Source organism: Mustelus asterias, chromosome 29, assembly GCF_964213995.1.
Source record: "Mustelus asterias chromosome 29, sMusAst1.hap1.1, whole genome shotgun sequence".
Lineage (NCBI taxonomy): Eukaryota > Metazoa > Chordata > Chondrichthyes > Carcharhiniformes > Triakidae > Mustelus > Mustelus asterias.
In genome coordinates, this window is record NC_135829.1 from 19,411,401 (window position 1) to 19,437,212 (window position 25,812).

The following is a 25,812-nucleotide window of genomic DNA, read 5'->3' on the forward strand; positions in this document are numbered from 1 at the left end:
TGTGATTTATGTTAAGGAAGTTGGTATATTCAGCCTTTTTACTGGAGTTGAGACTGCTTCATTTTCTTCTGTCATTATATCCTTACAACAGAGATTTGGATAAACTCCACATCCAGTGATATAAATAAGCTTTTGGTGCAAGAGAAGGAAAGGATTTGGTTCAAGGACCAATATCCCTCTGGGGAGATGGCGTAGTGGTATGGTCACTGGGCAAGTAATCCAGAGGCCCAAGCTAATTCCTAACGGGTATGGGTTCAAATCCCACCACAGCAGCTGTTCCAATCAAATTCAATTCATAAATCTGGAATTGAAAGCTGCTCTCAGTAATGGCAACCATGAAATTATCATCGGATGTCATTTAAAAAAAAAACCCCATCAGGTTCGCTAATGTCCTTTAGGGAAGGAAATCGGCCATCCTCACCTGTGACTTCAGACCCACAGTGATACGGTTGATTTTTCATTGCTCCCTGAAATAGTCAAGCAAACCCTTTCAGTTCAGGAGCAGTTAGGGATTAACAACAGATGTTGATCTTGCCGTCCACATCAACATCCCATGAATGTAATCAAGAGGCGGCTGGATAAGGCACTTGGGGCGAATAGGATCAAAGGTTATGGAGAAAAAGCAGGATTAGGTTATTGAGTTGGATGATCAGCCATGATCGTAATGAATGGCAGAGCAGGCTTGAAGGGCCAAATGGCCTCCTGCTGCTCCTATGTTTCTGTGAAAGAATAAATTAAAAATTGACACATCTCTGTGCCAGTTGGTTCCTGCGAGCTTAATATCTGCTTCACAGAAATAGGCAAGTTGCTAATGTTGAACCTGCTGATGAATGGAGTTTGGAGCACCCCAGTTCAATACAGTTCAGTATTGAAACAGGAAGCCAATTGAACCATGTTAGTCTTAATCTCCCAGAAATAACACTTATGACTTCCCAGAGGTGGGTATCAACTGCATTTATGTGGTGGTTCCTGAGCCAGGTGGAGCAGCAGTACTCTGCAGTTGGGTAGACTAGGGTGAGTGAAACAGTGCATTGGTTCTGCGGCCCTAACCGGTACTTCCCAATTTGTTTTGATTTATTATTGTCACATGTATTTGTATACAGTGAAATGTATTGTTTCTTGCGCGCTATACAGACAAAGCAAAAGGAAACAGGAGAGTGCAGAATGTATTGTTACAGTCGTAGCTAGGATGTAGTGAAAGATCAACTTAATGAGAGGTAGGTCCATTCAAAAGTCTGACGGCAGCAGGGAAGAAGCTGTTCTTGAGTCGGTTGGTACGTGACCTCAGAGTTTTGTATCTTTTTCCAGATGGAAGAGAGAATGTCTGGGGTGCGTGGGGTCCTTAATTATGCTGGCTGCTTTGCCGAGGCAGTGGGAAGTATAGACAGAGTCAATGGATGGGAGCCTGGTTTGCGTGATGGATTGGGTTACATTCATGACCTTTTGTCATTCCTTGCAGTCTTGGGCAGAGCAGGAGCCATACAACCTGAGATACAACCAGGAATAATACTTTCTATGGTGCATCTGTAAAAGTTGGTGAGAGTCGTAGCTGACATGCCAAATTTTCTTAGTCTTTCGAGAAAGTAGAGGAATTTCCGTATAAGATTCATCCTTGACTTGACCTTGGCTTTGGTATTCTGGGGGAATTTGCCGGTAGGTCAAAAGTGATGCTAAGGTACATGGCGTTGGATTGTGGGTGAAGCTCTTCCCTGGTCTTCCAGTTGTTCAGGTGAGCAGCTTGTCTTGACAGAAGACATTTTAACAGTGTTGAAATCTTCATTTTCTGAAATTGGCTTCCGGACAACATAGATCTACAGTGAGTGTTTTCTCAATGTGCTGATGTTCTTTACCCCGGAAAGCCAGGGCCAAGTTGTCGGCAAATGGGAAGAGCCATGAGTTTGTGGGAGGAAGGCCACTGGTGTATATGTTGAAGGGAGCCATGCAAGGACTGACCCAAGCACTGAAGTGGATCAGTCCACTTGGGGTGGCAGAACCAATGCATTACCCACTGTTTCACTCACCCTGGTCTACCCAGCAGTAGACTATTGCTGCTTCACCTGCCCATTGTTGGTTGTGCAAGGGCAGCTGTTTTAATCTCCAAGTTGCACACAATTGTCAGATGTTAATCGTGAAGTTGATTGGTTGAAGGGTTTTAATATAGCAGATGATTTTGGAGAGTTTCAGCAGCATGCCTGTGTCTTAGGCATAGAATACGTCCTTCAAACTCGCCTTTCTGCAAACCGGCCACAATATCTGATGATGTGCCTGGAGTAGTTGCGACCTGCGTGAAAATTTGTGCCTGTGCTGTGGGTGTTGGTCAACAGCTTTGCTAGCCACTTCCTTCCCTGTGATTCAATGTTCTTCAGGAATTCTGGCTAATCCCATTGACTCCTGCTGTTTTGCCCGAGCTGGTAGCTGTCAGGGCGCTGCCCAATTCCTCTTGTGTGTAAGGGCTTGAGAAACCTGTCAGCTCTGGGGCAGTCTTGCGACTGCATCAGGACTGTTCTTACCCTCTTCTCATCTTCCCGGCTGGCCGGTATCTTTGAGTCGAGGTGTGAAATGACAGCATTAGCTGATTTTGGGCTGCTGGTGTGGCTGTTACATGGTAGCTCCCAGGCAGTGTAGGAGTTTCCTTGCCTTTTGGATTGAGTGCGTGAAGTCAATCTTCTCCATTGTATCCTGCCATCTTATGAGGTGTCCTCCCTAAAAGGAACTGAGGAGTTCAGTTGTCACATTGGGGTCTCCATTTTCTCTGTATTCTTCTGGGCACCATTCATATTTCCAGATCCAGCATGGGATGAAACCTTTTCTGAAACTCTGGGGAACAATTTTGGTGGTTGCCAGTGGGAGAAGTCGAGTAATGCAGCTATAGGTTTCTGGGAGGGTTGAAGTCCGGTTAATGGTGGTTTTTAAGTATCTGCTATTGGCATTCCAGTTGTCCTTCCACAGATTCCAACATGATTTTGGCTTTGAGTTGATAGCTGTTAGTTCAAGGCTAATGTGAATGAGAGTTGAGTGATGCTGAGGGAAGAAGGGCAGCACTTGTCGGGAGCTGATCAGTAGTTGGCCATTGCTGTCCTGTGTCATGAACTGAAGATTAGGTGAGTCGTCTTTATTCCATCTAGTAGAATGGAATTTGCATTGAACACAAGTTTTAGGTGACGCATGGAGGTCCGGTCTGATGGTGTTCCCTCGCATTGTTGTTGAAGGTATCCCCATATGTGCTGTTGGCTGTTGAAGTCACCAGTATGCATGGTTGGGTATGCGGAGGCTGTATTACAATGTTGACACAGTAAGAAGTCTCACAACACCAGGTTAAAGTCCAACAGGTTTATTTGGTAGCAAAAGCCACTAGCTTTCGGAGCGCTGCCCCTTCGTCAGGTGCCCCTTCATCATTACAATGTTGAGCCATAGATTATTTGGTGCCTTGTAGACATTTGTCATGGTCAGCTGACCTACTTTGTGATGGAGTAGGGGGTCGTCTGATTTCACGTCTTTTGCGTCTTTGGTGTGGCTTTCCTTTGTTATCCCTACTTATAATGAGTTGGTACCTGGGAATTTGGGCTTGGCTGCTGGAATAATCCACGAGGTTAGTTTCTTAGAGTGACCATGTCTGCATTCCATTTTATTAATTCTGGGACATGGGCGTTGCTTTTATTGCCCATCCCTAGTTGCCATTGAGAAGGTGATGGTGAGCTGCCTTCTTGAATCGCTGCAGTCCACATGCTGTGGGTTGACACACAATGCCGTTAGGGAGGGAATTCCAGGATTTTGACCCAGCGACTGCGAAGGGACAGTGATATATTTCCAAGTCAGGACGGTGAGTGGCTTGGAGGGGAACCCCTTACAAAAGGGTTCTTTTGTAAGTAGCTCACATCTTTCTCAGGATTGGCCGTCAACATTGAGGAGTCTTGACGGCATTAGTTTGTAGGTTTTCAGGTTGGAAAACTTAACTTTGACAGGAGGGCCACAGGAAGGTTGTTGCCTCTCTCCCAGTGCCACAGTGACTGGATGTCATACATCTGTTACTGTCTGGAAGCCCGGCTGGTGGGTTGGGTGTATTTAAAATTGAACGGCATGGAATTCTCCTCTTGAATTAGACTTTCACATCTGCATCAGGGATACCGTGGTGAAGTGTGAGGTTCTCCACTTCAATATGAAAAATAGAAAAGCAGAATATTGTTTGCATGGTGGAAGACTGGGAAAGGTTTGCATTCGGAGGGATTTGGGTGTCCTTGTACATGAATCACAGAAAATTAACATGCATGCACACAAACTATTAGGGAAGCAAGTGGTACATTGGCTTTGGTCCCAAAGAGTTTGGGGGAAAAGGATGAAGAATTCTTCTTACAATTTGGCAATAGTGAGGCCACTCCTGGAGTAGTGTAAGGCTTTAATCTCCCTACCTGAGGAAGAATATACTTGCCCTACAGGGAGGGCAACAAAGATTCACTAGACTGGTTTCTGGGATGAAGGAATTGTCCTCAAAAACTCCCAAAGATTGACTGATCAGATTAGATCTATTATCCCTGGAGTTTAGAAGAATGAGAAGTGATCTGATAGAAACATAACAAAATTCTTAAGGGGCTTGATGGGATAGTTGCTGTAAAGATGTTTCTCCTAGCTGGGAATCTAGAACATGAGGTCACAGCTTACGAATAAGGGGCTGGCCATTTAAGACAGATAAGGAGAAATGTTTTTGCTCCAAGGGTTATGAATCTTCACAAGTATGTGAAGAGCAAGAGGATAAGACGCAAAAGAATAGGACCTATCAAGTGTGATGGTGGGAAAGTTTGTATGGAACTGGAAGAAATAGCAGAGGTACTTAATGAATACTTTACTTCAGTATTCACTATGGAAAAGGATCTTGGTGGTTGTAGTGCAGACTTACAGCGGACTGAAAAGCTTGAGCATGTAGATATTAAGAAAGAGGATGTGTTGCAGCTTTTGAAAGGCATCAAGTTAGATAAGTCGCCGGGATCGGATGAGATGTACCCCAGGCTACTATGGGAGGCGAGGGGCGAGATTGCTAAGCCTCTGGCGATGATCTTTGCATCATCAATGGAGACAGGAGAGGTTCCGGAGGATTGGATGATTGCGGATGTTGTTCCTTTATTCAAGAAAGGGAGTAGAGATAGCCCTGGAAATTATAGACCAGTGAGTCTAACCTCAGTGGTTGGTAAGTTGATGGAGAAGATCCTGAGAGGCAGGATTTATGAACATTTGGAGAGGTATAATATGATTAAGAATAGTCAGCATGGCTTTGTCAAAGGCAGATCATGCCTTACGAGCCTGATTGAATTTTTTGAGGATGTGACTAAACACATTGATGAAGGAAGATCAGTAGATGTAGTATATATGGACTTCAGCAAGGCATTTGATAAGGTGCCCCATGCAAGGCTTATTGAGAAAGTGAGGGGGCATGGGATCCAAGGGGACATTGCTTTGTGGATCCAGAACTGGCTTGCTCGCAGAAGGCAAAGAGTGGTTATAGATGGGTCATATTCTGCATGGAGGTCGGTCGCCAGTGGAGTGCCCCAGGGATCTGTTCTGGGACCCTTACTCTTTGTGATTTTTATAAATGACCTGGATGAGGAAGTGGAGGGATGGGTTGGTAAGTTTGCTGATGACACAAAGGTTGGAGGTGTTGTGGATAGTGTGGAGGGATGTCAGAAGTTGCAGCGAGACATTGTTAGGATTAGACGGGGCGTTAGAATTCGATAGGGTCTTTTAAGAGACTTTTAGATAAGTACATGGAACTTAGTCAGATAGAGGGTTATAGGTAAGCCTAGTAATCGCTAAGGTAGGGACATGTTCGGCACAACTTTATGGGCTGAAGGGCCTGTATTGTGCTGTAGTCTTTCTATGTTTCATAATTCTCTACCCAAACAGTGTGGATGTTCCGTCATTGAATATATGTAAAATGGAGATCGATAGATTTTTGGTTACTGAAGGAATTTGGGGATATGATGGTGTGGAAAGATGGGGTTGGGGTAGAAGATCAACCATGAAAGGTTCGGAAAAAATGGCCTACTCCAGTTCCTATTTCTTAGGTTCTTATAAAGTCTTTGCTTATGAAGACAGGCTGTTAACTTTCCAAGCACCAAAGCATTGTTTCCTGCTTTCCTGCAAGTGTGTGAGATTAGCAAAAACAACTTTCTGCAAACTTGTGCCATTGTTTAATTACCAACCTTGTTTTCATTGTTAAAATAAAACTTTGGCCCTCACGCCATTTTCTGGTGGAGATAAATATTTCCATTTTGGATTTTGTGTGTGTATTGAGAGGTTGCTCCCAGCTTCCTGTCAGTATCAGTATAACTGGCCGCCAGATATGCAAGAGTAAGTAGGACGGAGTCACGTGGAAGTTCTTATTTCCCACTGCTTTACCATGGGGTTGCTGATTGCTTCTATTTGGTGCCACTCGGGTAGCATGGCCAAGATCAGGAACTTGCAGTACGGCGAACTGCTAATGCAAGGATCGGGTGCAGCACATTAGAAGATCGGTGTACTTCACTCTCTGCTTGCTGTGTCCACTCCATGCAGTGTTTCCATAGAATCATAGAAACCCTACAGTGCAGAAAGAGGCCATCTGGCCCATCGAGTCTGCACCGACCACAATCCCACCCAGGCCCTACCCCCATATCCCTACACATTTACCCGCTAATCCCTCTAACCTACCCATCTCAGAACACTAAGGGGCAATTTTAGCATGGCCAGTCAACCTAACCTGCATATCTTTGGACTGTGGGAGGAAACCGGAGCACCCGGAGGAAACCCACGCAGACACAAGGAGAATGTGCAGAATCCACACACAGACAGTGACCCAAGCCGGGAATCCAACCCAGGTAGCTGGAGCTGTGAAGCAGCAGTGCTAACCACTGTGCTACCGTGCCGCCCCGTTAATATTTCTGTACTTACCTTTCTTTGTTATGTGATATGATCTAAGACTCCTGCCGAAGGTCCAAACCGCTAAACATCATTAACTTGCAGTTGGAAGTGTATTCTTTCACTGTTCTAATGTTGCCTAAGAAGTGCAGAATAAAACCGTAATCTCACTTATTTAAAAAAACATCTGGAGGTCGATGTTTGAATTGCCTTTGAATAAAACTGTACCATACCAGGTACAATTTTTGTTAAAAGGGATGCAAAGTGCATAAAATGACCAGAAAGTGTGCTGTAAACTTTGAAAGTGCTTGCTTTGACTGCAGGGAGAATCTTCTCCCCGCATCTCGACTCGGAGGAAAATGTGGAGCATGATGACTTCCTGGCTTCAGTTGGGGAGGGTGGCAGAAGAGCGATAAGAATCCAGGCACTTTGTACTGTTTGAAAGGAAAAATCACAAGCTAAGTCACACTGGGCTTCCCGCCAGCATTTTTCTGTGGCTGACTCACAATATTGGCCTGTGAGCCTGTTAGCTTCCTGGTTCTAGCACGTGGGAAGCAGTAGGAGATAGTGAAATACCTGAGAAGCTGTAAAAGGTTAAATCGCTGGTAGTATCATCTTATGAAGCAGAAATAATAAACTTCTATGCCAAAACAGAGACGCATTTTTAAAAAAACCTGAGTAAGGGCAGGCAAATGTCCAGTGACACTGCTCACACTAAATGGGCGGCACAGTGGTTAACACTGCTGCTTCACAGCTCCAGGGACCTGGGTTCGATTCCCAGCTTGGGTCACTGTCTGTGTGGAGTTTGCACACTCTCCTGCGTGGGTTTCCTCCGGGTGCTCCAGTTTCCTCCCACAATCCAAAGATGTGCGTGTTAGGTTGATTGGCCATGCTAAAATTGCCCCTTAGTGTCCTGAGATGCGTAGGTTAGAGGGATTAGTGGGTAAATATATAGGGATATGGGGGTAGGGCCTGGGTGGAATTGTGGTCGGTGCAGACTCGATGGGCCGAATGGCTTTTTTCTGTGCTGTAGGGTTTCTATGATTTCTATGATTCTTAAATGAGGGGTTGTGATGTTTCTGGGAATTTATGTAAAAAAAAACTTTTTGTTATTCTTCTAAGTAAAATATTTCAGCCAACAAGATCTAATTGATAAGTGAATGCCGTGTGATTCATCGAGAGATTAGTCACTATTCAGCTGACAGATTATTGTTCTGACTTTTTTGGATTGGCTGATTTTAAAAACCTGGTTTTTAAATCAGTATCTTGTATTCCTGGGAAGTCTTGTAAATGTCAGCTGTTTCAAATTGTAATATAGAAATTAACATCAGGTGGTGCGTAATGTCTGCAGTGTGGTGTACAGGAAATGTAATTGTAATGACTCCGGAAGCCTGACTGTAATAGTTTATTACAGAATGCAAAGTGAAACCACTACTGTGGTGTACACACACTAGCCTCTGCCTAGGACAGCTCCAGCTGGGCAGGCCACTGCCTGGTACCAGGGTGTACGCACACACACTAGTCCTTGGGACTACAGTTCAGCAGGCCCAGTCCTGGGCCTGCCTTATAAAAGACTCCGGGAATGAGTTTCAGCTGCCACTGCCTGTTACCAGGGAAACACATCCTCATTGAGCCTCACAGAATGATCAATCAGTGATTCCTCATGGACCCGCCTCACCCCACCCCAGCCCGAGGGCTTCCCCTTATACCCATAATGATGGGGCCTTCTCCGTCACTTTGGTCATGGCCTCATCTCCATCGCTTGTAGAGTCTGGTCAGGGGGGGCGTGTAACGGAAAGGTGAATGCCTCTTCCGCAAAGAGGATCAAAGAACCCCTACAGAAGGCTTGTCCTCGGTGGGGACCTCTGACTGGGTGTCCGCCTGCTGCCTCTGTCTCCATGTCTGAGCCAGAATCTCCGTCATCCAACTGACTATCTAGATAGCCACATGAACAGACTGGGAATAGAGGGATACAAACGAATGGTTTAGTTGGGCACATGAGCGGCGCAGGCTTGGAGGGCCGAAGGGCCTGTTCCTGTGCTGTATTGTTCTTTGACTGGCTCTTGAGAAGGCAGAGTTTCCGATCTACAGGCCAGTGTGAAGGACGCCAACAGTGGCACGTTCATAGAAACAGTTGCTTTGACGGAGGGTTCCCTCTGTAACAGGCAGAGGTGGTCTACATGCTTCTTTACGGTCTTCTCCCTGTTTTTTGCCATACAAGACACCAGTCCTGTTTTCTCGAGAATAACTCCCAGAATCCACAAAGAGCTGCCACCAAAGTTCCTCACGTGGACCATACCTTCTGGTTTGAAGTTTCTACCCAATCGTTGACCATCATGGCTCTTTTTCTGGGCTTCTTGTTTTAACTAGATATTGTCGGCCAAATTTTGGAACGTCAAGCTGAAGCTGTCGGCCCATCAACATCTCCGCCGGGGCCATTGCGGTTGTCATATGCAACATAGTCCTATAATTAAAAAGGAAATATATGAGCTTTATTTCTCGAGTACCTGTGGTTTGTTTCTTCATGCCATTTTTGAATGTCTGAACCGCCTGCCCAGCCAGGCTGTTTGAGGACGGGTGGTCGGGTGCCGGACATGCCTTACTCCATTCGTACTCCAATAAAGGTCTGAAATTCCCCACTGGTAAATGGGGTCCCATCGACTGACACAAGAACTTTGGGTACACCATGAGTACCAAAAGATTGAAGGAGTTTCTCTATGGTCCATCGATCCATTTGAATGGGCATCGATAAGAATTTAAAACGTGGAGACCATAAATGGCCCTGCAAAATCTGCATGTACTCGCATCCAGGGTCTCCTCGGTCATTCCCAAGGGTACTATAAGGCTGCTGGCGGGGCCTTCTGGTTTTCCTGGCAAGTTTTGCACCGCTTGACCAGGTTTTTGATATCAGTGTCTAGGCCACCAGACATACCTCCTCCTTCGGAGGAGCAGGGTAGGCTGGTGGGTAGCGGCAGGCAGCTCAAGGCATCCGTGTTGGCTATATGTCTCCCTGGGTGATGTTCTAAGGTATATTCCTAGACAACTAATAGCAATGCCTAGCGTTGAATCCAGGCCCGTGCAATAGGAAGAATCACCTTGTCTTCCTCAAAGAGATTTGTGATCGGTTACTGTAGTGAAATGCCGACCGTAGAACTGATGGAACGTTTTCACCACGAGCACCATGGTTTCTTTTCTGATCTGGGCATACTTCCTCTCTGCATCCACCAGGGTTTGTGATTGGACGTCCTGTCCCATCGTACCAATGGTGCGATAATACCACTCCTATCCCATAGGGGGAGGCGTTGCAGGTTACAATGACTGGTCTCAGGGTGTCATAAGGGGCTGGTATATTTGTTGACAGCAATTGTTGTTTAATGTTTGCACTTGCTTTCTCTTGTGGCATTCGGCACGGCCATTTCTGAATTGTTTTAACAGTGTGTGGAGGGATGCCAAGCAAGGTCGCCAAGTTCAGTATAAATTTTCCATAGTAATTTATGAGACTGAAACTCTGTTGCGTTCCTTGGAGTCAGTGCCCCGTTTATGGCCTTCACCTTCTCTTCAACAGGGTAACTCTGTTAACTCTGTACCCAGGGTATGTTACTTCGTTGACACGGAACACACATTTTACCCTTCTTAAATTGGATGCCAGCATCAGACAAAAGCCATAAGACCTCCTCCAAACTCTCCCAATGTTCCTATTCAGTAGCTCCCGACATTAAAACATCATCCAGACAGACTGCCACTCTGGGCACCCCTTGAAGAATGTTCTCCATCACCCCTTTGAAAAATAACGTAAGTTGAAGACATCCCAAAGGGTAAGCGAGTATACTCATACAGCCCTTTGTGAGTATTTATGGTGACGTACTTCCCGGATGACACTTCAAGCTCCAGTAGGTGTGGCTCATGCCTAATTTGGAGGTATCCATTTGCCAGTACCCATTTTAAAGATCTGTTGCCAATCCAGGTGGATTTTCTGTCCCTTCCCAAAAGGCTGGGCCCTGGTCCTTACATCACTTTTAGGAGGAGTTGTCTGATGCCCATACGTAACTGGGGTTACAGTGGTCACAACAATACGTAAGGGTTCCCCAGTGTAGGTGGCCAATCTAGCCTTGATGCCTCACAGGCTTAAAGGCAAGATGCCCAATCGGGAGTCACCAGAAGAGTTGCTCCTCAATAATCGATACAGTGGCTCCTGTGTCTACCTCCATGTCTCGGGGCTGGCCATTTACCTGGAGTTTAATCTTGATTGGAGCCACTTTGGGTGTGGCAATGCTGCATCAATTCCTCATTCTCCAGCTAGTTTATTGGAACACCCTATCCTGCGGTAGCTTAGCCCTTCAGCCTGGGCAGTACGCATTTTACCTTTTTCGATAGCCTTGCCTGGGGCGGACCCTGTGACTACAAGAGCAGCACAGATGTGCTCACTCCTCACTGTATTGTGGAGAGATTTCCCATCCAGTCCTGGAATTTCACAGCCTGTGATTCCAGTCACCCGTGGCAGCAAATGGGAGACGTAAGCATTAGCTGCCGGGGACATGGGTCTGCAGTATGGGGGTTGCCTAAGGCTGAGGATGGTACCATCATTGGACCCCTGAAGCTCTTGACCCCCTTTTTGCTCATTTACATGGGAAAGGGCCAGTTCTATGGCTTTATTGAAGTCCAGAGTTAGTTTGGTCAGTAGCTTCTTTTGGGTTGCAATATTATTAATTTGACATAACACTTCTGGAATTGCTGACCTGCACTCAGTTTTCTGCCAATTTCTGCAGTCCCATAAGGCCATAAGATATTTTGTTTTATTCATTCGTCGGGCATGGGCGTCACTGGCTGGCCAGTATTTATTGCCCATCCCTAGTTGCCCTTGAGAAGATGCTGGTGAGCTGCCTTCTTGAATCGCCGCAGTCCATGTTCTGTGGGTTGACTCACAATGCCATTACGGAGGGAATTCCAGGATTTTGACCTAGCGACTGTGAAGGAACGGCGATATATTTCCAAGTCAGGATAGTGAATGGCTTGGAGGGGAACTTGCAGATGGTGGTGTTCCCGTTTATCTGCTGCCCTTGTCCTTCTAGATGGAAGTGGTCGTGGGTTTGGAAGGTGCTGTCTAAGGATCTTTGGTGAATTGCTGCAGTGCATCTTGTAGATAGTACACACTGCTGCTACTGAGCGTCGGTGGTGGAGGGAGTGGATGTTTGTAGATGTGGTGCCAATCAAGCGGGGCTGCTTTGTCCTGGATGGTGTCAAGCTTCTTGAGTGTTGTTGGAGCTGCACCCATCCAGGCAAGTGGGGAGTATTCCGTCACACTCCTAACTTGTGCCTTGTCGATGGTGGATAGGCTTTGGGGAGTCAGGAGGTGAGTTACTCACCGCAGTATTCCTAGCCTCTGACCTGCTCTTGTAGCCACTGTGTTTATGTGGCGAGTCCAGTTGAGTTTCTGGTCAATGGTAACCCCAAGGATATTGACAGTGGGGGATTCAGCGATGGTTACACCATTGAATGTCATGGGGCGGTGGTTAGAGTGTCGCTTATTGGTGATGGTCATTGCCTGGCATTTGTGTGGTGAAAGATGTTACTTGCTACTTGTCAGCCCAAGCCTGGATATTGTCCAGATCTTCTTACATTTGAACATGGACTGCTTCAGCATCTGAGGAGTCGCGAATGGTGCTGAACATTGTGCAGTCATTGGCAAACATCCCCACTTCTGACCTTGTGATAGAGGGAAGGTCATTGATAAAGTAGCTGAAGATAGTTGGGCCTAGGACACTACCCTGAGGCACTCCTGCAGAGATGTACTGGAGCTGAGATGACTGACCCTCCACAACTAAACCATCTTCCTATGTCCCAGGCATGACTCCAACCAGCGGAGAATTTGCCCCCTGATACCCATTGATTACAGTTTCGCTAGGGCTTCTTGATGCCACACTCGGTTGAATGCAGCCTTGATGTCAAGGGCTGTCACTCTCTCCTCATATAGGAGCAGAATTAGGCCATTCGGCCCATCGAGTCTGCTCTGCCATTCAATCATGGCTGATATGATCCTCATGCCCATTCTACTGCCTTCTCTCTCTAACCCTTGATCCTCTTGTTGATCAAGAACCTATCTGTCTCTGTCTTAAAGACACTCAATGACCTAGTCTCCACAGTCCTCTGTGGCAATGATTCCACAGATTCACCACCCTCTGGCTGGAGAAATTCCTCCTCATCTCAGTTTTATAGGAATGTCCCTTTACTCTGAGGTTGTGCCCTCGAGTTCTAATCTCTCCCACTAGTAGAAACATCCTCTCTATCTAGGCCTTTCAGTATTCTGTAAGTTTCAATTAGATCCCCCCTCATCCTTATAACCTCCATTGAGTACAGACCCTGACTCAACTGCTCCTTATATGACAAACCCTTCATTCCTGGGATCATTCTTGTGAACCTCTGTTGGACCCCCTCCAGGGTCAGCACATCCTTCCTTGGGTATGGGGCCCAAAACTGTTCACAATACTCCAAATGTGGTCTGACCAGAGCCTTATACAGCCTCAGCAGTACATCCCTGCCTCGTCAAGAATTCAGTGACTGGTTCCCCAGGTCACTGAATCGGTCTCTATCTGCCGTGTTAAACCTGTAGCTTTGCAATATAACGGATGGTTTAGGGTCGTAGTGGCCAATACCATACCTGCCAATTTGCCGAAAGATTTTGAATCCAAGTAGGTTAAACTTTTTATGATGCTGAAAGTCGGGGGCCCCACAAGCGGCTAGGAAGATGATTTTTTGCTGGTTGTCCCCTTCTACTCCATTTGCCCAGAGGAAATATCTAATTATTTTGGCGTACTTCACACCCGCATCGTAGGTTTTCAGTTTCCCAAACAGCAGCATTTTCAATAACTCCCTGTCACTGTCTCACTGGCTTCATTGAAAGGCAAGGTTGTCCAAAACTTTTCTTGTTCTTCGCCAGTGTATTGGCTTAGGAAGCCCAACTGGAAAGGAACATCGTTTATTACAGAATGCAAAGTAAAACCACTACCATGATGTACGCACGCACACGAGTCCTTGGGACTACAGTTTAACAGGCCCAGTCCTGGGCCTGCCTTATAAAGGGCTCAGGTAATGAGTTCCAGCTGGGCAGGCCACTGCCTGTTACCAGGAGAACTCGTACACACTCAATGAACTCCACAGGGAAATCAATCAGTGATTCCCCATGGACTTCGTGGGGCTTATCACAGTGCAGCAAGTGTTCTTTGAAGGAGTAACCAAGAAGGTAGATAAGGGCAGTGCAGTTGATGTTGTCTACATGGACTTTAGCAAGGCTTTTGACAAGGTACCACATGGTTGGTTGTTGCATAAGGTTAAATCTTACAGGATCCAGGGTGAGGTAGCCAAATGGATACAAAATTGGCTTGATGGCGGAAGACAGAGGGTGGTTGTAGAGAGTTGTTTTTCAAACTGGAGGCCTGTGACCAGTGGTGTGCCTCCGGGATCGGTGCTGGGTCCACTGTTATTTGTCATTTATATTAATGATTTGGATGAGAATTTAGTAGGCATGGTTAGTAAGTTTGCAGATGACGCGAAGATTGGTGGCATAGTGGACAGTGAAGAAGGTTATCTCGGATTGCAGCGGGATCTTGATCAATTGGGCCAGTGGGCTGACGAATGGCAGATGGAGTTTAATTTAGATAAATGTGAGGTGATGCATTTTGGTTGATCGAACCAGGGCAGGACTTATTCAGTTAATGATAGCATTGGGGAGAGTTGTAGAATAAAGAAATCTAGGGGTACATGTTCATAGCTCCTTGAAAGTGGAGTCACAGGTGGATACAGGTGAAGAAGGCATTCGGCATGCTTGGTTTCATTGGTCAGAACATTGAATATAGGAGTTGGGACGTCTTGCTGAAGTTGTACAAGAAATTGGTACGGCCACACTTGGAATACTGTGTATAGTTCTGGTCACCCTATTATAGAAAAGGATACTATTAAACTAGAAAGAGTGCAGAAAGGATTTACTAGGATGCTACCGGGACTTGATGGTTTGAGTTATAAGGAGAGGCTGGATAGACTGGGACTTTTTTCTCTGGAGCGTAGGAGGCTTAAGGGTGATCTTATAGAGGTCTATAAAATAATGAGGGGCATCGATCAGCTAGATAGTCAATATCTTTTCCCAAAGGTAGGGGAGTCTAAAACTAGAGGGCACAGGTTTAAGGTGAGAGGGAGAGATACAAAAGTGTCCAGAGGGGCAATTTTTTCACACAGAGGGTGGTGAGTGTCTGGAACAAGCTGCCAGAGGTAGTAGTAGAGGCAGGTACAATTTTGTCTTTTGAAAAGCGTTTAGACAGTTACATGGGTAAGATGGATATAGAGGGATATGGGCCAAACGTGGGCAATTGGGAGTGGCTTAGGGGTTAAAAAAAGGGTGACATGGACAAGTTGGGCCGAAGGGCCTGTTTCCATGCTGTAAACCTCTATGACCCTCTGAGTATCTGCAGTGTTGCTCACGTTGAGTTGGAGGATACTGTGTTTTATAACTGTATTGTCAGTTTGTTGGGGGAAGTTGTTATGGGTTTGTAAGGAGGTCACTGCATTCAAATGTCCCGGGCAGGAGACAGAGGCAACTTGATAGTTTTCTCAATTTATGGGTGGCACAGTGGTTAGCACTGGTGTCTCAGCGCCAGGTTCAATTCTGGCCTTAGGTGACTATGTAGAGTTTGCACATTCTCCCCGTGTCTGTGTGGGTTTCCTCTGGGTGCTGTGGTTTCCTCCCACAGTCTGCAGAAATGTGTGGGTTGACCGTGCTAAATTGCCCCTTAGTGTCGGGGGATTAGTAGGGTAAATACATGGGGTTACGGGGATAGGACCGGAGTTTAAAGTTTAAACGGTGGGATTGTTGTCGGTGCAGGTTCGATGGGCCGAATGGCCTCTTTCTGCACTGTAGGGATTCTATGACTGTGTGGTGAATATGAAGGGTTAGTAATTATCCTGTGGTATCAGTGTGACAGTTACCACCTCTTTCTGCTGCAGGTATCAGCCATGCCACAGAGCTCTGGCAGCCACAGCCATACTCCAGCTGTACACAGTGGGCACCATCACCCCCCATCAGTTCAGCCTCATGGACAGCAGGTGGTACCCCAGAGCCACGCCCACCCTCCAGGAGCACCAGCCACACCGGTCCAAGGACAGCAGCAGTTCCAGAGGCTAAAGGTGAGCTCTCATTGCTACAACAGGGCTGAATTTAAAAAGATCTGATTTTAAAATTTTTTTTAAAAAAAACTTTAATGTGATACTTAACGCCCAAAATTTGAAATAAGATAAATTCCACTTTTTCTCCTGTAACTTGCAGATATAGATGCATGCCTCAGTTATATCCACATGTTTTCTTGCCTAATTTCATTGTATTCGCCTGTCATTTAGATTTACTTGCAGTGAAGAGAACCATTTGTGTTTGCCTGTCAGAGACTGAAAGGTTTGAAGATGATGATGAGTTTTTAATCCAGTTCAGCAAGACTACTAATGTTAGAATTACAGATTTATTTCCCCTTAGTGATAAGACCCAAATACCTGTATAGTTAATGTGCATTACAAGTAAGTAACATAGCAGTAATGTAATGCGGCACAGTGGTTAGCACTGCTGTCTCACAGCGCCAGGGACCCGGTTCGATTCCCGGCTTGGGTCACTGTCTGTGCAGAGTTTGCACGTTCTCCCCGTGTCGGCATAGGTTTCCTCCGGGGTGCTCCGGTTTCCTCCCACAGTCTGAAAGACGTGCTGGTTAGGTGCCAGACTGTGGCGACTAGGGGCATTTCACAGTAACTTCATTGCAGTGTTAATGTAAACCTTACTTGTGACTAATAAATACACTACTTTAATTCGACAATATAAATTTCAGGCCATTACTTAAAGAACGAAGAAAGAGGTTACGGCTTTTTCTTATGGACAGAGCTAGAACATGGAATTCTTTACTGGATTCAGTGATTAATATTTGAAAATATCAAAGCACAAAGAAAATACAGCACAGGAACAGTCCCTTTGGTCCTCCAAGCCCGTGCCGATCATGATGCCCTAACTATACTTAAAAAAAACCTTCCGCCCTTACTCAGACCATATCACTCTATTCCCTCCCTATTCATGTACCCATATTGTGTAAATGGGAATAGGAAAAGGATGGCTCTTACAGAGGGTGGTAAACATGGGCAGAGCGGCCGCCTTTGTCATAAGATTCTGTCAGGGAGTTCAAACGACCACATGAACCACGGGTGTGAAAAGAAAGCAATTTCACAAAATTATCTGAAACTCTAAACTATGTCATAATCTGAGGATCAAATCTGTAGGTGTAATTTAATTTAGTTTTTATTCTGCCCTGAGCTACTGGCATGATAGTTGGCTGACTGCCGCACTTGAAGCAGTAATTTAAAGTGTAGAGCTGTTAGAAAGCAGTATTGTTGCGCTATCTCCACAATATTGCACCCTCATATAAGATTCTGAATTACTATAAGATTTGTTACGCCAGTTTTTCTTGAGTTCCATGGCTATGTCTATATGTTATGATGTGGAGATGGGGTGGGCAGAGTAAGAAGTCTCACAACACCAGGGTTAAAAGGCCAACAGGTTTATGAGGAATCACGAGTTTTTGGAGCGCTGTTCCTTCACCAGGTGACTCACCTGATGAAGGAGCAGTGCTCCGAAAGCTCGTGATTCCAAATAAGCCTGCTGGACTTAAACCTGGTGTTGAGACTTCTTACTATGTCTATACGTTAATACTATCTTGTACCCAGCTTGTACAAAGCCTGCTCTTACAAAGGTGAGATAACATGTTTAAGAAAGGTTGATATAAACAGTTAAAAGGAAGGAAATGGAGGGACCCATCCTACCTTCCCACCTCTCCTTGTGTGTGAGGATGAGTTATGTAGATGTATTCAGTCTTTCGTGTGTGTGTGTGTGTGTGTGTTGCAGAATCTACTTATTTCTGAATCTTGCTGCCTCGTGTTTTCGCAGTTTTTAAGTTTACACAGGACCTCTCTCTCTGTACAATATCGTTCATGTGGCTCCATTTCAGTTTAATTCCAACCTACATTACGGAATTACTTCTTCAAAAGCAGCTCCGTTATTACCAAGTGTATTCGGGCTGTTCTGAGAATACAATACAATGCTGTATAAATTGCATGCCTTTTCTTTCCGTCTCTTATCTTCTTCACCACCCCTTGCTTTCTCTTTCACTCTCTCTTGTGTTCTTTCTTCACATTCTTTTTTTCCCTGTCTATTTCTCCAAGTTTGATTAAAGGAAAGCGTGAAACTGGATAACTTGGTGCAGCAGACACTTGAGAAAATAATTGTGTGAAAATGTTATCAAACATTGCATGATAAGGTATCTGTTGCACTTCGCCATCATAACAACGTTATCTGTTAGAGCGCAATCTGTGTTTTTTTTCCACCCTATAATATCAGGTGACAAAACTAGTATTTCTTTATGATTCTGTAATATGCCTTTCTGACGTTTTGATGTTGCATTTCTGATGCTTAACGCAGTGCTGTATTAACATCTTGTGTTGCATTTATGATTGAAATGTTGCATCTTGGCACTCTCGTATTGCTGTCCACTGACAGTATTGTTTAACAGCACTATTGAGTTGCCATGGCAATGTTGCTTTCAAGTGTGCTGTTGTATTAATTGCCATGTGATGGTGTTATTCTACTATGGTGTTTTGCGTAATAGCCCCAGTGCTGTTGCTAATGTAGAGTACAAGTTTGATATTAACAATGATGCGTCATACTGTATTTCTTGCAATTCCCCGCATGGTAATTGGTAATGATAAGCAGCCACAATCCATGGGGGACCATAGGCATCTCTCTCTCTCTCCGAGGAGGATAAGTGGTTACATAGCCTGAACGGCGCCACACCTCATCAAGCATGGGACAAGACAAGGAGGTAGCTCTTCATGAACCAGCATCGCTGGTACAAGGCTTGAATCCGTGCTGCACTACACTGTAACCACCCAGCCAATTAGGCTAACTGACCTCCTACAATGTCCTGCATAAATGTTAATTTTTCACAATGATTTTGAATAGATTGTTCTGAGGATGTTATCACCTATTGTCCTATTTGCTCTTTAGCTTGAAGTTATTGTCCTAAAAAGATGTTTCTACTGCTGTTCCTTTTTTTTTTTGCCTTCCATTTTGTCAGGTTGAAGATGCTTTGTCCTATCTTGACCAGGTGAAGTTGCAGTTTGGAAACCAGCCCCAGGTTTACAATGACTTCCTTGACATCATGAAGGAGTTTAAATCTCAGAGGTAGGGTACGGGGAGATTCTCTCCACTTGCCTCTACCACATAGATGGGTGTATAGACTGATCTGCTTTTTCACATTTTAAAAGAATTGTGACCTATATGTCAATTAATGCAGGAATCTTAAAGTCATTACTGTATAGAAAGAGGCCATTCAGCCTATTGAGTCCATGCTGGCTCTCTAGAGCAAGTTAAAGTCCAACAGGTTTATTTGGTAGCAAACGCCACTAGCTTTCGGAGCGCTGCTCCTTCGTCAGATGGAGTGGAAATTTTTTTCAGATTTCCACTCCGCCTGACGAAGGAGCAGTGCTCCGAAAGCTAGTGGCGTTTGCTACCAAATAAACCTGTTGGATTTTAACCTGGTGTTGTTAGACTCCTTACTGTGTTTACCCTAGTCCAACGCCAGCATTTCCACATCATCTCTAGAGCAATACAGTCGCTTCTATGTCTCTGCTCTATCCTTGTATCCCTCAGTTTTATTTTCCTCAAGTGCCCTCTAGTTTCCATTTAAAATCATTCATCGTATTCACTTCCATTACTCTCGTATGCAGTGAATTTCAGATCATTGTACATCCCCCGATAGTTCTTGCCCAAAACTTTAAATCTGTGATCCTGGTCCTTGTAAAGGCAACAACTTTCCAAACTGGTCATAAAATCTTGCACATAACTTCCTTTGCTCCAAGGAGAACGTCCCCAATTTCTCCAACTGGATATTATGTCTGTCAGGCAGTGAGCTGCTGCTGGGGCTCCTGTCTCTTTAACAATGAGATCCTGCCCTGGAGGACTGACAGCACTTGGGTCCCAGCAGTACCACCAGGAGTGGAGGCCATTTCTGGGACTGCACCCAGCTCAGAGAAGCAGGATGGATGTGGCCTTTGGACCACGGTAAGTGGGGTTGGGATCACTGGGGTCAGTTTTTTAAAAATTCATTCACGGGATGTGGGCAAAGCCAAGAGCATGGGTGAATGGGATAGGTTTTTACAACAGTCAATAATGATTTAATGGTCATCATTAGACTTTTTAATTCCAGATTTTAATTGAACTCAAATTTCACCATCTGCCTTGGTGGGATTTGAACCCGGGTCCCCAGAGCATTAACCTGGACAATACCACTGCTTCCCCCAGTTAGACAGGCTCTAGCAAGAGAGGTGAAGGGGTAGTTGGTGAGGGTTGAAGGGTGGGGAATGCATTTGGCTGTGGGGGGTGGGCATTACTAACACGTGGACTATTTACCCCGATAATACACCTAACCTACACATCTTTGGACACTTAGGGACAATTTAGCATGGTCAGAATTGAAGCTGGGTTCCTCGTGCTGTGAGGCAGCCGTGCTAACCACTGTGCCACCGTGGTGCTGGGATTTCAAGCAAGGGATCTCAGTAGACCTTGCATGATCTTTTTAAAAAATCCTTTCAGAATCGGGGCACCTTGTTTAAACCATTAAAGTCCAAAGACCTGAATCAGCCTCCACTGACACAGTAATTATCAGCTACTAACTAGTCATCCAATTATTCAGCTGTTCAAGTGCCACTAGTTGGTAGTTTATGGGCACGGCACAGTGGTTAGCACTGCTGCCTCACAGCGCCAGGTACCTGGGTTCAATTCCGACCTTGGGTCACTGTCTGTGTGGCGTTTGCACGTTCTCCGTGTTTGCGTGAGTTTCCTCCGGGTGCCCCGATTTCCTCCCACACTCCAAAGATGTGCGGGTTCGCCTTTCGGTTACTTTTGTTACATAGACGATTTTGGAGTCTACAAGAGAGGGAGGAGTGGCCCTAATCGGATAACTCCGAGCTAGCACAAGCATGAAGCGCCAAATGGCTTCCTTCTATGCTGTAAAATTCATTAACTGTAAATGCCACAGCCAATTTGTGCAGAGCAAAATCCAACAGACGCTAACAGGAGTATGTAACTAATAAGGTAAGGTTGAGAAGGCAGTTGCTTAGAGTTCGTTGGAATGGTAGAGACTGCATTCATAGAATAGAATCATAGAATCCCTACAGTGCAGAAAGAGATCATTTTGGCCCATCGAGTCTGCACTGACAACAATCCCAGCCAGGCCCTATCCCCGTATCCTCACATAATTACCCCGGTAATCCCGCTGATACGAAGGGGACATTTAACATGGCCAATCCATCAAACGTGCACATCTTTGGACTGTGGGAGGAAACCGGAGCACCCGGAGGAAACCCACGCAGACATGGGGAGACCATGCAGACTCCCCACAGACAGTTACTCGAGGCCGGAATTGAACCCGGGTCCCTGCCACTGTGAGGCAGCAGTGCTAACCCCAAGAAAAATGGAATAAAATTATATTGTTTCTGGAAACGGGTCATACATAACAGGGCACCTCGCTTTATCAGAATTGAAGCATGATTGCATTTTAATTTTCTCCTTCCATGATTTCCCCTTATTGAGTGATATCAGTGGAAACACTTCAGACTCAGTGAAGATATTTGGATAGTAAATGTATTGGTTGGTTTTGGTAGGTTGAGGCTGCAGAGTTGAATTTTACTGACCTCTGTTTGAAATGTTGCAGCATTGATACCCCCGGAGTGATCAGCCGGGTTTCTCAGCTCTTCAAGGGGCACCCCGACCTCATCATGGGCTTCAACACCTTCCTGCCCCCTGGCTACAAAATTGAGGTGCAGACTAACGACATGGTGAACGTGACGACGCCGGGGCAAGTGCATCAGATCACTCCTCAGCATGCAGCCCAGCCGCAACCCCAACAACAGCACCAGCAGCAGCCCCAGCAGCACGCTGCTCCTGCCCCAGCACAACCAGCTCCACAACCACCTCCTGCCAAAATTCCCAAGGTGAGCAGGGTCAGAGAATAATCTTGCTGGTCTCCTGGCGTTCTCAGTATTGTATAACCCGCTTCATCTTTGCTGCTTTTCGGGCTTTACCCAACTTGTAGGACAGACGAGATCAGAGGCTCCTCTGGCATTCCCAATTGTGCAAACCTGAATAAGTTGCAGCGAGACATTGATAGGATGCAAGACTGGGCGGAGAAGTGGCAGATGGAGTTCAACCCAGATAAGTGTGAGGTGGTTCATTTTGGCAGGTCAAATAGGATGGCGGAATATAATATTAATGGTAGGACTCTTGGCAGAGTAGAAGATCAGAAGGATCTTGGGGTCCGAGTTCATAGGACACTCAAAGCAGCTGTACAGGTTGAGGCTGTGGTTAAGAAGGCGTATGGTGTACTGGCCTTCATCAATCGAGGAATTGAGTTTAGGAGTCATGAGATAATGTTGCAGCTATATAAGACCCTGGTCAGACCACACTTGGAGTACTGTGCTCAGTTCTGGTCGCCTCATTACAGGAAGGATGTGGAAGCCATAGAAAGGGTACAGAGGAGATTTACAAGGATGTTGCCTGGGTTGGGGAGCATGCCTTATGCGGATAGGTTGAGTGAGCGCGGCCTTTTCTCCTTGGAGAGACGAAGGATGAGGGGTGACCTGATAGAGGTGTATAAGACGTTGAGAGGTATTGATCGAGTGGATAGTCAGAGGCTTTTTCCCAGGGCTGAAATGGTTGCCACAAGAGGACACAGGTTTAAGGTGCTGGGGAGTAGGTACAGAGGAGATGTCAGGGGTAAGTTTTTCACTCAGAGGGTGGTGTGTGCGTGGAATGGGCTGCCAGCAACGGTGGTGGAGGCGGATTCGATGGGGTCTTTTAAGAGACTTTTTGATAAGTACATGGAACTTAGTAAGATAGAGGGTTATAGGTAAGCCTAGTAATTGCTAAGGTAGGGACATGTTCGGCACAACTTTGTGGGCTGAAGGGCCTGTATTGTGCTGTAGTTTTTTTCTATGTTTCATATATCACCATGCCACCTCTCTGTATCACCACAAACCTATCCTCCGAACTTTCTCTCTCAATTGCAATTCTTTGAAGGTAAACTTCTGAGTTGTGAGCACCTTTGATAGCGTTGTTGCAGAGATCCGAACAGATGTGCATGGTTGCTGCTGGCTAAGGTGTCAGCTGTCAGGTTTTGTGTAATGCCTTGCAATATTACAAAGTCGACGACTCTCAATTGCTGAACTCGGATGGGAAAACATATAGGGCGAGATTCTCCGGCCTCCCAACCCTGTGTTTCTCGGTGAAGGAAGGCAGCGTGCCGTTCACTGGTGACGGGATTATCTGGTCAGTGGAATTCCCTGCTGCTGGAAAACCCGCGGATGGGGCAGCGCTGCAAGCAGGCCCGAGAATCCCGTTGGCATGAACGGCCAGAGAATCCTGGCCATAATATCCAACATTAGGAATTGGACCTGATGACTGATTCATTTTGCTAGCGTACTTCAAGGCATTGCTTGCATGGCAGGGACTAATACAGTATTGTGCTTGCATTGGTTGGATTTATTTGCCGGTATGGTGAGCACTAGATTATTACTTGAATAATTTCAGAATTGTCACTAAATTTAATAAGTACTTTTCTCTCAGGTGAATGGGTGGATCTTGCTTTAGGAAGCTCTAGCACATTCATGGTCAACTAGACTGTTGCATGAACCTAAAGCATCTGCTGACCTATAAATAACAGACACATTTTTCCACTCTCGAGTGTTCATTAGATTCCTAATTTTCTTTTGAGCATTGGCAAATTTGGAACTAACTTCAGCTGCTAAACTTTATCAAGGCATTGGTCATTCGTCAGTGCAACCGTCAGAACTGTGACAGCATTAAACGTTCGCAGAATCAATATGTAATTGTTCCTTTACGTGTATGTTTAATAGCGGAATCCCCCTCCCCACCTTGTTATTCTGACAGCCAAAGATGTGGGAAGGGGTGGAAGGGCTTTCACCTTCTAACAGCTGGACTTTATTTAAAGTTAAGAAACCCATATCATTTAATAAATAACTAGGTGAGCAGTGATTAGTTGACACCAAGAACGTGTGATAACAGCTTCCATGGCCATGAAGTCCTGGGAATGAATCAATGTGGCGAAATTGTAGTCAGGAATGTTAGCTTTCGGTGTTTGGTATCAAAAGCGGTAGAAGCTCGTCCGTGAAATAAAACAGATTTCACTGTAACCTGTTGATGTCGTGAACAGCTCCCTTCAACAAGCCTGTCTTATTGCAAAATATTCATCAAATCATAGAATCCCTGCCGTGCAGAAGGAGCCATTCGGCCTTTCAAATCTGCACCAACCACAAGCCCACTCAGGCCCTATCCCCGTAATCCCTATTTATCCTCGCTAGTCTCCCTGGCACTAAGGGTCAACTTAGCCGATCAACCTAACCAGCATGTCTTTCGGACTGTGGGAGGAAACCGGAACACCCGGAGGAAACCCACGCAGACACGGGGAGAACGTGCAGACTCCACACAGACACTGACCTGAGGTCAGAATCAAACTGGGGTCCTTGGCGCTGTGAAGCAGGAGTGCTAACCACTGTGCCGCCGTTATTACCTGAATTGGTGCACAAACATTGCTTTTTTAAAAACAACAGCAACTGGCATTATTATAATACAACAAAAGAAAGTTTATAAAGCAAAATTGGACACCAAGCTGCAAAATGTCAAAAAGGTAAGTTTTGAGGAGCAACTTAAAGGAAGACAGGAAGATTGTTGAGAGGTTTAGGGATGGAATTCCTGATCTTAATGTCTATGCAGCTGAAGGCAGGTCCACTGATGTGGAGCAATTAAAATTGGAAATGCAGAAGAGGCCAGAACTAAATCAGTGTCGATATCGTGGAGGATTGTGGGTTAAGAACATAAGAACATAACATAAGAAATAGGAGCAGGAGTAGGCCATCTAGCCCCTCGAGCCTGCCCCGCCATTCAATAAGATCATGGCTGATCTGAAGTGAATCAGTTCCACTTACCCGCCTGATCCCCATAATCCTTAATTCCCCTACCGATCAGAAATCCATCTATCCGTGACTTAAACATATTCAACGAGGTAGCCTCCACCACTTCAGTGGGCAGAGAATTCCAGAGATTCACCACCCTCTGAGAGAAGAAGTTCCTCCTCAACTCTGTCCTAAACTGACCCCCCTTTATTTTGAGGCTGTGCCCTCTAGTTCTGGTTTCCTTTCTAAGTGGAAAGAATATCTCCACATCTACCCTATCCAGCCCCTTCATTATCTTATATGCCTCTATAAGATCACCCCTCAGCCTTCTAAACTCCAATGAGTACAATGAGTACAAACCTAATCTGCTCAATCTCTCCTCATAATCTACACCCCTCATCTCCGGTATCAACTTGGTGAACCTTCTCTGCACTCCCTCCAAGGCCAATATATCCTTCCGCAAGTAAGGGGACCAATACTGCACACAGTATTCCAGCTGCGGCCTCACCAATGCCTTGTACAGATGCAGCAAGACTTCTCTGCTTTTATATTCTATCCCTCTCGTGATAAATGCCAACATCCCATTTGCCTTCTTGATCACCTGTTGTACTTGCAAACTGAGTTTTTGCGACTCATGCACAAGGATCCCCAGGTCCCTTTGCACAGAAGCATGTTGTAATTTTTTTCCATTTAAATAATAATCCAATTTGCTATTATTTCTTCCAAAGTTGCCAACATTATACTCCATCTGCCAGATCCTCGCCCACTCACTCAGCCTATTCAAATCTCTCTGCAGACCTTCCGCTTCCTCCACGCAATTCACTTTCCCACTTATTTTCGTGTCGTCAGCAAACTTTGTTACCCTACACTCAGTCCCCTCCTCCAGAT

At 45.6% G+C, this 25,812-nt stretch overlaps 1 protein-coding gene across 2 annotated transcripts in view; it reads left to right on the plus strand.

Moving 5' to 3' along the window:
* The window catches only part of sin3aa (SIN3 transcription regulator family member Aa), a 140,719-nt gene that overhangs the window by 38,841 nt on the left and 76,066 nt on the right, over positions 1-25,812 (plus strand). For both annotated transcript variants that reach the window (XM_078200169.1, XM_078200170.1), the window contains exons 3-5: positions 15,877-16,056; positions 19,032-19,138; positions 21,669-21,948. In XM_078200169.1, the coding sequence (XP_078056295.1) occupies positions 15,877-16,056; positions 19,032-19,138; positions 21,669-21,948 (567 nt within the window). The remainder of the gene's footprint in view (positions 1-15,876; positions 16,057-19,031; positions 19,139-21,668; positions 21,949-25,812) is intronic.